Raw genomic sequence first — 13,695 nt, 5'->3', positions numbered from 1 at the left:
TGGAGGCTGGGTTTGATGGGTGGAGAACAGGGAGGGCCATGGAATTTCCTGTCCTGTATAGGAGTAAATAGAGGCAACATAGTTTATTTGTCCCTAGATATGGAAGAGTTCAGAGGAGGAAGTGGGTGACGAAAGTCCCACTGTTGAAATGTTCAGTAGAGTTGATTACAGGGGTGGGCAAACTTTTTGGCCCAAGGGCCAAATCTGGGTATAAAAATTATATGGTGGGCTTTGAATGCTCACGAAATTGGGATTGGAGTGCAGGAGGGGGTGAGGGATCTGGCTGGGGGGGTGGGCTCCAGGGTGGGGCCAGAAATGAGGAGATGAGTGTGTGGGAGGGGGCTCTGGGCTGGGGCAGAGTGGGGGCTGAGGGGAGTGAGGGCTCCAGCTGTGGGTGCAGGCTCTTGGGTGGGGCTAGCGATGAGGGTTTTGGGGTGTAGGAGGGTGCTCTGGTCTGGGACCGAGGGATTCAGAGGGAGGGAAGGGGATCAGGGCAGGGGTTTGGGGCCTGTGGGGGTGGCTCAGGGATGCAGGCTCTGGGTGGCACTTACCTCAAGCAGCTCCCAGAAGCAGTAGCATGTCCCCCCTCCAGCTCCTACGGGGAGGTGCGGCCAGGCAGCTCTAGTGCACGCTGCCCTGTTCGCAGGTGCTGCCCCTGCTGCTCCCGGTGACCATGGTTCCCTGCCAATGGGAGCTGCGGTGGCAGCTCTTGGGGCGGAGACAGTGTGTGGAGCTGCCCTTATGCATAGGAACCAGAGGGGGCACATGCCACTGCTTCTGGGAGCTGCACAGAGTGGCACCTGACCCCGCTCCCCAGTGGGAGCTCAAGGGCTGGATTAAAACGTCTGGCAGGCCGTATGCAGCCTGTGGGCTGTAGTTTGCCCACCCGTGGTTTATTCTCTGTCCTGTCTTTCTCCAGAGCTGGCTTGCAAATGAAGTGGAGGTTCTGGTTAGTACTGAAGAGGCCCGGCGCCACCTCTCTGACCTTCTGGAGGATAGAAAAATCTTGGCCCAGGAACTCCTGCAGCTTAGAGAAAAGAGGGAAGCTGGGGAGACTCCACCTCCAAAACTCAGGGTGAGTGACATACAGGGAAACAATAGCTGAGAGCTACACTCACTCTCTGTCCTCTTACTGCTATGCTTGTTTTCTCCATTCTGGGCCTGTGAAGAGTAGATGAATGTTTCCACAGCCCCCCTGGCTGATGAAAGGAATAGCAATGAAGAGGTGGTTGTAGCACAAGAGGTAGCGGGGATCTGGTTCTTCGTGGTTCTATTCCCTAAAGCAATTAGTCTGGCATCAATGTCATGAGAGTGGGCCTCTGCCCCATCAAAGGTTTTGTATACAACCCCTTCTTCAATTGAGAAGGAGGGTCGGGTTTCAGCTGAGAGGAACTATTTATAAACATCTTTCCTGGTAATACAACCCCTATCTTAAGTGTTTAGAGTGTCTAAACTAAAACTCAGACTCAAGCACTGGGTGGGGGAATTTTTTGGCCTGCGGGCCACATCTGGGTATGAAATTGTATGGCAGACCATGAATGCTCACGAAAATGGGGGTTGGGGTGCAGGAGGGGGTGAGGGCTCCTGCTGGGGTGGGGGCAGAAATGAGGAGTTCAGCGTGTGGGAAGGGGCTCCAGGAGGTGGGGGAGCTTTCCAGCTGGGAGTGCAGCCTCTTGGGTGGGACTGGGAAGAGACGCTTGGGATGCAGGAGGATGCTCTGTGCAGCGACGGGGGGGTTCAGAGGGTGGGAGGGGGATCAGGGCTGGGGTTGGGGCAGGAGGAAGAAGCTCCAGGGTGCAGGCTCCGGGCGGCGCTTACGTCTAGCAGCTACTGGAAGCAGCGGTATGTCCCCCTTCCGGCTTCTACCCAGAGCCGTGGCCAGGCTGCTCTGTGCGCTGCCCTATCCGCAGGTGCTGCCCCCACAGCTTCTGGAAGCAGCAGCATGTCCCCCTGTGACACTTGGGGCAGGGGCAGTGTGTGGTGCCCCCTTGCTGCCCCTATGCGTAGGAGCCGGAGTTGGGGCATGCCGCTACTTCCGGGAGCGGTGCAGAAAGCCCCCAACCCCACTCCCTGGCTGGAGCATGGAGCAGGGCAAGCCCCTGCTCTCTGGCGGGAGCTCTAGGACCAGATTAACAGGTCCAACGGTCCGAACGTGACTCGTGGTTTACCCACCGCTGCTCAAGCACTAGGTTGTTCTCACTCTCCTCCTGCCTCCCCAACCTCAAATTATTTCCTATTGTGTCTTGCTGCAATTCTCTTCAGAGACGTACATACTCGATCGCAGATGTGCAGGCTTCAGAAATAGACCATTCCATCACAAAGCAGATAGAAAGCCTGGAAACAGAGATGGCGCTCAGGTAAGGGAGTGTCATGAAGCTTCTAGCAGGCAGAACTAGCTCTCATTTCTATAGCACCATCATCTCAAGGTACCTTACACGTTCACCGTTGCAGCTGTTCTGTGAGACCTGAGAGAAGTAAAGAATAGGAAATACAACTGACCTGTTCTCTGTAGTTTCAGGCAGAATATAGCTATCCAGTGAGAATTTCCAAGATACTGGGGCTATGAACACTATTTATGCAAAAGAAATGTATGTCTGTTTTGCTTATCTGAAAGATGGTAGCACAGCCCTACTTGCATGATGCTGAAGCAGTGGCTTGGTACAGATTCAGGAGAACGAATTTCCAGCTGACCCACCAATGCAGCTTTGCAGCAGACCCCACCACTGTGCAAACAATCAAGTTTTAACTAACTGAAGTTGCTTTCCATAATGTAATGTTTTGGGAATATGACATTAGTGTTATCCAAGAGCTACTCCAAATTCTTTTCCTTGAGCTCAAATGTGTGTTTGTTTCCAAAGGAGTGCCCAGATAGCAGATCTGCAGCAGAAGCTATTGGATGCCGACAATGGAGACCGGGTGAAGCAACGCTGGGAAACTATTGCAACTATTCTAGAGGCAAAATGTGCCCTGAAATACCTGATTGGAGAGGTAAATTCTTTCTGCATTGTGGCACATCCATCTGTTTGGGATTGCTACACTGTATTTATTAGCTTTCACCATAGACACGTCTGCCTCAAAGAGCTCATAATCTCGGGTTGGACAAGAATAGAAGGAAGTGACAAATGTGGTGATACATGACAGGAAGGGGTTGTGACAAGGGCAGAGGTGAAAGTAAGCCGGTATGCCCCAGTACGGCGTACTGGCAAGAGCCGGTGCGCTGTACTGGGGTGGATCAGCTTCCTCAGGTGCAATTTAAAGGGCCTGCGGCTCCCAGCAGCAGCTAGAGCCCCCAGCCCTTTAAATTGCTGCCAGAGCCCTGCTGCCAGAGCCCGGGGTAGTGGCAGGAGGGCTGGGGCAGCAGCAGCAGGGCTGGGGCAGCAATTTAAAGGGCCCGGGGCAGTAGCGGTGGCCGAAGCCCAGGGCCCTTTAAATCGTCCCCGGAGCCCCGCCGCCGCTTCCCCAGGGCTCCAGCAGGCTCTGGGGACAATTTAAAGGGCCTGGGGCGGTAGTGGTGGCCGGAGCCCTGCTGCCGCTGTTACCCCGGGGAGGGGGAAGGAGGCACTTGCTGGTACAGGGTGGGCCAGGGCTGGCTCTGACCTCCCGCAGCCCCGCCCCTTCCACCCAAGGCCCCACCCCTTCTAGGGGCCAGAGTTGGCCCCAGCCCAGCCCCGTACTGGTAAGTTTCTAGACTGACTTTCACCCCTGGACAAGGGTCATAAAAAGATCATGACGACGATTGGGTGAATAGTGCATTCATTTTGAAGGTTACATAGATGGTTGTTTTAACATTTTAAAACAACCATTGGTCTCCTTGAAGTGGGTTATATGGGCAGCCTAAAGAGAGGGAAGAGGCATGCTGGATGGGGTCAGAATGCGATTCCTGACCTGGGGTGTAGCATGGAGGAAGTGTGGGGAAAAGACACACAGGATGCATCCATGACAAATGGGTTGGGAGGGGAGACACCATCCTTGAAAAGGAAGAACTTGAATTTGACACAGGAGGTATGGGGGAGCCTATGATGGTGTTCAGGGAAGAGCTGAACATGGTTATAGCTACGAGTGAGGCATGTGACTTTCTGCTGCGGAGTTTTGGAAGGTTAAGAGTGAGGGATGATGTGTGTAAAGAAAGCCAGAAAGGAGCAAGTTGCATTAGTAAAGGTATGATACAATCAAAGGCTGATTGGCACTTCCAGAAACTGGAAGCATGGATTGTGGAGAAACAGGAATTTACTAGCAATGTCTACAGTTGGGAGATGGGGAAGATGGCTTTGAGTTGGCATTGAGACTCCAGGAGGAAAGGTTTAAAAAAAAAAAATCCACAAAAAAATTAGAAGGAAATGTGGAGGCACTGGCCTGGAGACACTAATCAGAACTTTGTGAGCAGATGAGTTTGCCCAGGGGCAGTGAGGGCAGAGGACAAATCTCTGGGGGTACTCTGAGTGCAAGGGAGGAGGGGAAAACCAGCATAAAAAGCATCCCTGAAGGAGTAGTCAGCAATGAAAAACACAGTCTATAAATGTGAGGATAGGGAGTAATTGTCTTTCTGTGTGGTGGGTAACTTTGAAGGATAACGGAGACCTAGAGATTTGTCCAAGGAAAGACCACTCATAATGGAAGCATAGATGAAGTGGAGGGAGGGGGAGGAAATCAGACTTGTAGAGGATCAAGGAGAGAGTTAGAAACTCAAGGCAGGAGAAGTAGATGTCAAGTCCAAGAAGACTGGAGACAAATGAGGTAGGTGGGATCAAGAGATCTGAGGAGTGGGGGAGACAATGGCATGCTGAAATGCAGCAACAAAGGTAATAGACAATGGTGGAGTCATTCTAGTAACTGTTGTCACTGCTGCCGATTCTATCTGCTTCCATAGTGAAGTGTGTGCGCGGGGGGTACCTGATGATGGTTTTCAGGTGTGTCTAGCTCTAAATTTGACTCCAGCACCCTTGTTGCTGATGTCCAGTCCCACTCATAGGCTGTGGAGAGTGGCACCCATTTTCTCCAGTAGTCTCCTTACTGATGTCTTTCAGCTGGTTTCCTCCAAAGTGGAGGAAAGCAAACTTCACAGCAGCCTGGAACAGAGCAAAGCTAACTGTGCAGACATGCAGAAAATGTTGCTTGAAGAGCGAAACCAGGTGGCAGAGATAGAGGCTGAGCTCCAAAGTCAGTTGGTGACGCAGGAGCAGCAACATCAGGAAAAGGTAAAACCCAGAGGTGAAGGAGCACCATTATTACCACTGCTTGGCTTCCATGGGGTTAAACAAATGTCTTGGAGCTTCTCTTCAAAAAGGTCCCTAAAGGTCTGCCCAGAAGAGTACCTAGATCCAAGTACCTCTTTCCTTAAGAGAAAAAGGGTTAAATTAAAATCAATTTGCAACCTGTCTTTTATTTTAAAAAAACAAAAACAAACAAAAAAACCCTATTTTCATGAGGCTTTATTGGCCTCTGGCAGGAGACCTGATGTAATTATCCCTTAGGAAGTCTCCATCATCTGTCTTCTGGCCTCCATTTCTAAAGTTTTAATGGTGCTAAATGGTCTTGCTGAAGTAAAAACAGAACCATTTTATTCAGCTCCATTCAAAGGCACAAACTTGCTGCATCTGAACACAAGGTGGTGTTTTCAAGTGGACCCAGACTACTCTTATGCTGTGGATGGCAAAGAACTAGCTTGCTTGTCTCTACAACTTGTCTGCCTACTAGAGATTGCCCACCACATCATCTCTTCAGCTGCCCCAAAACCTCCAGGTCTACTGAGAATGTCAAGACTGCCAGGCATGCCTTAGGGGTTTATCCCTTAAAAGCATGTTTTGTCACTGTCTGCATCCTCTTCATCTAAGCTGTGTTAATTTGCCTATAGGTTCTGTACCTGCTTAGCCAACTGCAGCAGAAAGAAGCAGCAGAGAAGAAGCTGGAGGACTCTCTAACAGAGCATGAGCAACAGCTACTTGAGCGGCTCAAGTTCCAGGTAGATTAGATGGAGGTGGACTCGGCTGTGGTAGGTTCCCTCTTCATGGAGGGGGTCCCCTGGTGCAGGATCTTTTTATATGTGGGTGTCCCCCCATTGCCCCTGCTGGCGCAATGCCAGCTCCTTGCCATTGGAAGCGGGGCTTCCAAGTGGCTGAGTAACAATGGAAATTATTCATGCTGCTCTCCATCTGTAGACTAGGCTGCTTGGAGTAGTTGCTAGTAGATGGCTGGAATATTGGGCCTCTAGTCTGTGTTCGTAAATGCTCCTTCGAAAGAAGCAAACTAAGTGACAACAGCCTTGCCTCAAAGACCAGTTCAGCTTCCACAAGCCCCACATCAGCTGCTTTTCTGCATGCTCAGGCCAACCAAAGGAATACTGTTAGCTCCATGCTGAGTGCAGCATCAGTCTGCCTTCAGTGATGAAGGGCCTTTGGGGGGGATCCAACAGTGGAAATGTTAAAAGCACGAGCTCCAGGGTGGGCCCTACAGTAGCAAACAACAGTGGAATACACTATTCTCTCCCTCAAAGCTACTAGAGTTTAGTATAGCAAATTGCTAGGGAAGGAGAGAGTTGGCCGAGCTACTGAAGCAGAGCTTTCCTAGCCTAACTCATAGATTGTCCCTGAAGGGTAAGGAATGTGTTAAAAGTTTGGAGACTGTAACATGAGGAGAGGGAACTGTTGGCCTGTTTGGTAGGACAGAGGAAGTTATTGACAGTGAGGCTTGTATTCCTCCTGACCTCAAAACTAAAGATCTAGTCTCATGTTGGAGATTGGTGGGGAGGCCACCTCTGCGGATGTGGAGGAGCAGAGCACTCCTAGGCATTGAGCAAGACCTCCTCCTGACTTGAACAATCTGTTGCCAGCAGTTTGGAAGCAGTTTCTACCTCTCAGACCCTAAATAACCCTACAGATTTCATTCTTTCTTGAGAACAGGATGAAGAGCTTGAGAAAATGAGGGAACTTTGTGAGAAGAACCAAGAGCTTCTCCAGGAGAATGAGTCCCTCAAACAGGTAGGGAAGAGTGTGTGCACAGCCACCTAGCGGCTTATTGGTGGCAGGGTTTGTTAGGTTTGGCTACTTATGATGCAGTGAAATTCATCATCTTTTTTAACAGAAATTAATACTCCACCAAATTGCCAGCGGACAGAAGCTCCGACACATTCAGCAAATGCCGACTCAGTCCCCAGATTCTCCCTTTGATTATATTCCACCCAAGGTAAACAACTGCCATGTGCTAATTGCCACACTTCTCTGTGACTGATCAGGCTCTGTATGGATAAAGATACTGGCTAACAAACCTTTCAAACTTCCCTCTTACACCCGAGTTGCTTTATTAAGCTTCTTTGTTCTGAAGACTGGGATAGATGCATCATCTGACCTAGGCAGGCCCCAAGGATTTCCCCCACCCTCTTCTTTAGTAAAGAACTAGAATCCTTTTGGAACCAGTTGGCACTGCTGCTCCTTTTCTGTCTAAAGGAAGCTGTCACACCTTGTATGTTGATACAGTTTGCCTCGTCCCCACCCTCGCAAGCAGGCTGCTTCCTCTGCAGCACTGCCAGCGTTTGCTGAGCCAGGGAGCAAGAAACTAGAAATCAAGTATAACGTATGGCCTGCAAATATGCTAACCACTAGGAATAATGTGGTGATTTAGGATCACTTGTCATAGCTGTGTAGCATGGGGCAGTGCACCAAAGTTCTGCAAACTTTAAAGATAACAGGCTAAACCAGCTGCTGCTTTGAACTGTTAAGAATCCCTGCCAACCTGATGACTTGGCACCTCCCTGGTCCTGCAGTTCTCTTGGCTGTTCAAGTAAGCTGGGTGTGATATGCTGCTGGGACTCTGGAGTTGTCCAAATTCTGACACATTCCTTAGGAGGTCTCAAACCATCTAATTTCCATCTGTAGCCAAAGACTCGCCGTCAGACAACTGCAAAACCCCGTGCACAGACACCAGAAATGGATGTGCAAGAGCTGTTCTCTGAATCTGGGGAGTCTGGAGGGGAGATGGAAGATGCAGAGTGGGTGCCAATAAAAGCAGCCAAAGGATCCAAGAAAAGCCTGTCAGGGGTATGATCCAGTTACCTTTCTCTGCCTCCGGCTTGGGTTACTAGCTCTGACTGAGGGGGCCACTTATATATGTCATGATGCTGCCTAGCACATACAGAATGAAACACAGCTGAACTGTGGGGTTTGTGCTGGCATTCTGAAGCAAAAGCCACTTACTCCAGCAGCACCAGAGGGCATTTAGTTGTGGCCAGTAGTGCTTTGGATGGATTGTTGTCTGCCATCCACCTGAACACTTCAGATAGCAGCAAAAGTAGCAAGTGCTCCAGGGCAGCTGTACTTCCTGCACATCAAAGGAGTTTGTAACTCTCTGAACTGCTATGCTCATGCATGTGGCTGTTCCAGAGAGAAACTGGCTAGGATTGCAAAGTCCTCCTGCAGACGGTCCCAGCTATCGTGTGATGCAAAAGAAGCTGAGTAGTCAGCTTCTATGTGTACAGGGCTGCTGACCCCGTGGGGAGAAGATGGGTATGGAACACTAAGCACTACATGTAGGATGGGAAAGGGGGACAGAATAGAAGATGAGTGGGAGATGATAAAGAGGCAAAAATATTGATGACACTGGTACCATGCGGCTTTCTCCACAAGCAGTGATGGGTACCAAATGAAGCGCATGCATACAACTAAGGAATGGCATTTGGGAGGTAGAGAGAAGTGTTAAACTTTGTGGGAACTCTCCCTTCCTTCCTGGTTCCCATAGTGATACCTTGTTCAGGCTCTTGCTCTCCACTAAGACTTTTGAGGGAGAGGCAGTGTGGATGGAGCTTGCGTGTGCTGAACGCTTAAATCAGTAAGAACCAATGGGCCATTCTAAGCTTGAATTTCCCCAAAGCCAGCGCTCTGATCCCCTATGAAGGCTGATTGCCTTCTCCCTCAAATTTTTATTTTTTTTATTTTATTTTATTTACAGATACACTTGTGTAAAATGTATACTCTGACACATCTGCAAGCTACATGCAGGCTCAACTGACCTGAAGGGTTGGGGGCCATCCGCTTTGAAACTGCTGCTTGGCATCAAAGGGAGTTTGTAATTCTGAACTGCTGTGCTCAAACCTTATTTAAAAACTAGGCAGTTTCAGAACCTCCATTGCAGGGGTGAGAGTGGCTAATTGTACTTCACGCTTAGAATTTAAAACTGTGCCACAAAACCAATGTAACCTTTTTACTTCTGAACTGGGATGTGCATTAGCTTTATCTGAGAGAAACTCTAGTTTCATGCACTTAGACCTGTGAGTGAGACTGGCTATTGCTGGCATGTGTAATGGGAACATGGAGAGGTCTCAAGCTTGAATTTGACCTGGCAAGGTGATGAAAGTTATCGTGGTGGTGCTGAAACACCAATATTCAGGATGAACATCTACTCCAGGAGATGGCTCAGTGGGTCACATGAGCACTTGCATCTCTTTTCTGGGGATAGAGTGGCAGTGAGGTGATGAGGGTCATGGTAGTTTATGCAATTTGGTGTCCAGTACTAGCACTGGTAAAGACCCTCTGCTGTGGCTATCTAGACACAACCCAGCAGCAGTGGAACTGTTATTACATTGAGCTCTCTTCTCTTAAGTGTTCCTGCCGGGGCCGATGTGGAAACAGGCAGTGTGGCTGCAGGAAGCAGAAGCTAGGCTGTACTGCAGGCTGTAACTGTGATGCAACAAAATGTAGAAACCGTGATTCTGGCCTGCTGGTGAGTAGTACTGCATTTGGCACTTGGACCTTGGTGCTGGATGCACCCAACATCTACCTAATAACTTCCATATAATCTAATTCAGAAAGACAAACATGGGCATCCACAAGCTAGTGGTGCCTACATATACAACTTGGCAACCTATGTTGGAAACAATTGTAAATGTCATTTGAGTATAATCCACCTGGTGCATCTTGCCATGGTAGTAGCTCCACCTGCTTTGCCAGCCTGCAGGATTAAAGAATATGAATGTGGGAGTCTTTCTACTGATCTCCAGTCTTCTGGGTTAACTTGCTGCAACCTGGCAGATGTCTCTCAGAGGACAGGTAATGGCAGTCCCTTCTGCCTGGTAGTTGACATGAACTTGTGCCTCTGGTCCAAACTGCAAAAAACTTACTCCACTCCATTTATTCATGGCTTTTTAAAAACATCCGAAGAGGAACTTAGCTGGTTTTAGCTACCTCACAAATCATCCTGAATCATTTATGATTCCGAATAGTAGCCCTATCTGACTTTTGCATTTGAGTTTGACTAGCAGTCTGGTACTGGGAGGCCTCTGCTCCAGACCTCCCACCCTGGTAATCTAGAAAGCAAAATTTAGCTGACTCTTGATCCCTTATCACCTTGAAGAACCAGTTGCGTTATAACATGTGCCTTCTAGTGCCTATGCCACTTTCTCTAGAGTTGCTGTTCACAGCAAGGGGAAGTAAAATACTAGGATCCATAAATAAGTCTATTTCCCGAATAAGATTTATTGATGGGGCAGCATTGGCCTAGGCTAATGTGCATGTTTGTCCCCAGGATGGTCCTATGAGTGAGGACCAAACAAGAGATTCTGAAGGATCCTTCAAACTGGAAGATCCCACGGAAGTGACTGCTGGGGAGACCTTCTTTGAACCAATATGTATCACTCCAACCAAGAAGGTACAAATCAGAAATGGGGGAGCCTGGGTGGAATTGATTTCCAGCCACTGGCTGCTGTATCTTGTTCATGGCTAGGAGTGGGCACTAAATCAGGAGAAAATTGAGAGGCAATTTCACTGCCTCTGCCTCTTGCTTCTCCCCAACCTTCTGAGTAGCCTGGGGGAATTAGACCATTTTGCTATCAAATAAGCCATTGACATGTTAGCCCTTTACCTGGTTCAACCTCACCCTAATTGATTCCATGTCCTTATGCCAACTAAGTACACTGGATTCTGCTCCCTCCCACCGAACTTTTCTGCCCCATTTTATAAATCTCTTCAGAGTTTTGACACGTACAGAAAATAGAGTAGCTTTTGTGAATTACCGTTAGTGACTGGGGAAAGGCAGCTTGCAATTGTGGATGTCTTCCAAGTCTCAGGGAGGGTTGGCTGGTTTCTTTGAGTGCTGTGGCAACTCAAGCTAATAGCCTCATTTTCTTACCAGGTCCTGAAAGAGATCACTGAGCAAGATGTGTTTGTCAAGAAGGCCAACACAGCTGCACTCTTAATTAATGGAGATGTAGAGTTCCAGGAGAACCAACTACCACTAGTAAAGAAGAAAAAGCGAATGTTGAGTAGTAACACCAGCTTCTTCTCCGGCTGTACCCCCATCAAAGAGGAGGACAACTGAGGGCAAGGGAGACTACCTGTGACTTTTAATGTTACCATGTTGCACTTCCTTTCCCACCTCAGACACTAACTCTGAAATGATTAACAGGATCTATGGCTACAAAATAAAACTTCAGAAGGAACAAGTCTCAGCTACTGGCCGTGATATGGGACAGCAGCTCTCCCTGGGTTGTTTGTCTAGATCTGCCTGAGCAGATGTTCGCTGTACCAGAACAATGGAGGGAAGTGTTACTTTCTCTTTGGAATATTTTAGTGAGCAGAGTAGACTCATCTAGCCCATGCATTCCAGCTGCATCCTGAACTGTGAACAGTTTTACCTGCATTGCTCTTAAAAGATCATTTTGAATTGCACTGGTCACTGGGCCCTTCCTTCAAATGCAGAAAAAGGAATTCCTGCCCAAATTACCATGTGAGCCTTCATGGTGCTTTTATCTCAGTGAGGCACTGTTTGTCGTCTTAAAACTAGCTAGCACAGCAAACTTGTCAGTGGGTGTGCTCCCTCTAGGCCACTGGTGCCTCATTAATGAAATGACTCTCACTAGCCCTTGTGTTTGTGAATATTAGTAATTTTTAACTTTTTAAAAATTTTTGTAGCTTTAATAAAGAAGTACAAAAATGCATAAGCTCTTAGTGCATTATGTTCTGAGCGATTCTAACAGCACCTACTCCACAGAGCCTCAGTAACTTCCTAATCCAGGTTGATCTGACTAGACAATGAGGTTTGATCATGTCAGTGGGATAACTGCAACTATCAAAGTTCTTCTCTGACTACATGCCCAATTGTACTGCAATGCATGTAGTTAGTAAAACTTCCAGCAACTGCTCCAACCAAGCACAGGGCTTGCTGCTAGGCTGAATTGTGTTCAATAGCTATGCTATACTTTGAAAGAACAGGAAACACAAGTGGCGTTGTCTAACTCTCTTCCTCTTGACCTACAAGGAAAAAGTACTGCCATTTGTACTTGTTCCTGTTTACTACAGCACACTGGGTTCTTCTGTTGTCCATGCCAGGAACTAAACTACAGGGCCCCCTGAGGCTGAAGCAGTGCAGCATGCTCTAGCTAATCTAATGTACAGATGGCTCCTTTGCTAGAGGATGACTGTAGTGACTCAAATAAGCAGTTATCCTTGGGGAGAATGTACCTTTTAAAGGCATGTGGTTGTAAAAGAGTGGATGGTTGTTAACTTTGTGAGCTAAAACCCCTCTTCTGCAAGTAGTTAGCAGTTCTGCTGTGGTAGTTTCACTTCTCATGTTTGTTCAGAGGAGTGAAGTTCTGGAACAGCTTTCGAAGGGGAAGAGTGGGGGCAAAAAAAAAAATCATATTAAGCTCAGGCTTGAAACCAGTTAAAGTTGTTTTGGGGGTCTGTGTGTTTAAATGGAGGGGATGGTATATTAGGACTGCCTATATGCCATGTGATAACCAGTAGCAAAAAAACCCCCAACTACTGTAGATGGGCCGCTAGCTGGGGAGGGGTCTGAGTTACTAACTGAATTCTTTCCCCAGGAACTGCACAAATTGCAAGTCCCATCTTTGTACATTTTGAAATGTCAAGGTTTTCCCCACTTTAAGGAAGACCCTGAATTTCATCCCTACCCTTCTTTCACTTTTGGAACAACTCCTTGGTTGATATGAATTTTCAGCTGGCTGTACAGTTGTTAAAACTGCAATCCAGAAACTACTTTCTAGGGGCAATTAGCTTACAGCACTGACTGGTGGAATGCAGGATCTGACATAACATTAAATAAAGCAATTGGAATGATCTTCCAGCATTTCCCAGTGCTGCATTCTGCAGCTATGCTACTGGCTACTACTATTGAAAGTGGTCAAAGTGGCTTCTTGCATGAGTACTGTTAACAGCTATTGTATGCATCTAATTGCTCCTATGCTGAGACTCTCCACTTCATATGGTGTGCCTTGCTCAGTGTACTAGGACAAACAGCCCTCCCATTGAGTATCAGCTAAGAACTACACCAAGTGAAGATGCAGGATAAGTTTCTTTATATAGTTTATTGGACTGTCACTGTCAACTATTTCAGCTCTCACAAGTTACTGCTTGCAGAGTACCATTTTCTTTCAAGCCACAATCACTTTAATTATGAAGCTACCAGAAATCTATTTTGTAAAAGCCCAAATGATTTGCTAAAGGCAACTAGGCCCTGTTTTTAAAATGGCTAAAGTGCTCAGTCCAATGTAGCACATTCTTCTTTTGCAAGTTTTCATATATCCTACCACAGCATTGCTATATTAATTCTCACCACCTCCAGTGGTACTCAAACAGTGTGAATTGCACATTCACTGTCTTTAAACAAATCTACTCTACTAACTTAGCTGGAGAAAGAGAGAAGAGCTCTACATAGCTCAAAAGCTTCTCTCCATCAACAGCAGTTGGTCTA

The 13,695-nt window shown here is 47.7% G+C and overlaps 1 protein-coding gene across 3 annotated transcripts in view; it reads left to right on the top strand.

Annotated features, from left to right (window-relative positions):
- The window catches only part of KIF4A (kinesin family member 4A), a 40,244-nt gene extending 28,404 nt beyond the window's left edge, over nucleotides 1-11,840 (top strand). For all 3 annotated transcript variants that reach the window (XM_074964492.1, XM_074964491.1, XM_074964493.1), the window contains 11 exons: nucleotides 920-1,075; nucleotides 2,263-2,357; nucleotides 2,859-2,988; nucleotides 5,025-5,195; nucleotides 5,852-5,959; nucleotides 6,897-6,974; nucleotides 7,078-7,179; nucleotides 7,869-8,030; nucleotides 9,589-9,708; nucleotides 10,510-10,632; nucleotides 11,116-11,840. In XM_074964492.1, coding sequence (XP_074820593.1) covers nucleotides 920-1,075; nucleotides 2,263-2,357; nucleotides 2,859-2,988; nucleotides 5,025-5,195; nucleotides 5,852-5,959; nucleotides 6,897-6,974; nucleotides 7,078-7,179; nucleotides 7,869-8,030; nucleotides 9,589-9,708; nucleotides 10,510-10,632; nucleotides 11,116-11,301 — 1,431 coding nt within the window. In that variant the 3' untranslated portion in view covers nucleotides 11,302-11,840. The remainder of the gene's footprint in view (nucleotides 1-919; nucleotides 1,076-2,262; nucleotides 2,358-2,858; nucleotides 2,989-5,024; nucleotides 5,196-5,851; nucleotides 5,960-6,896; nucleotides 6,975-7,077; nucleotides 7,180-7,868; nucleotides 8,031-9,588; nucleotides 9,709-10,509; nucleotides 10,633-11,115) is intronic.
- Nucleotides 11,841-13,695: the final 1,855 nt, after the last annotated feature.

This window comes from Natator depressus, chromosome 9, assembly GCF_965152275.1.
Source record: "Natator depressus isolate rNatDep1 chromosome 9, rNatDep2.hap1, whole genome shotgun sequence".
Taxonomy (NCBI): domain Eukaryota; kingdom Metazoa; phylum Chordata; order Testudines; family Cheloniidae; genus Natator; species Natator depressus.
Note: the sequence above shows the minus strand (reverse complement) of the source record. Positions and strands in the feature narration are given on the sequence as shown.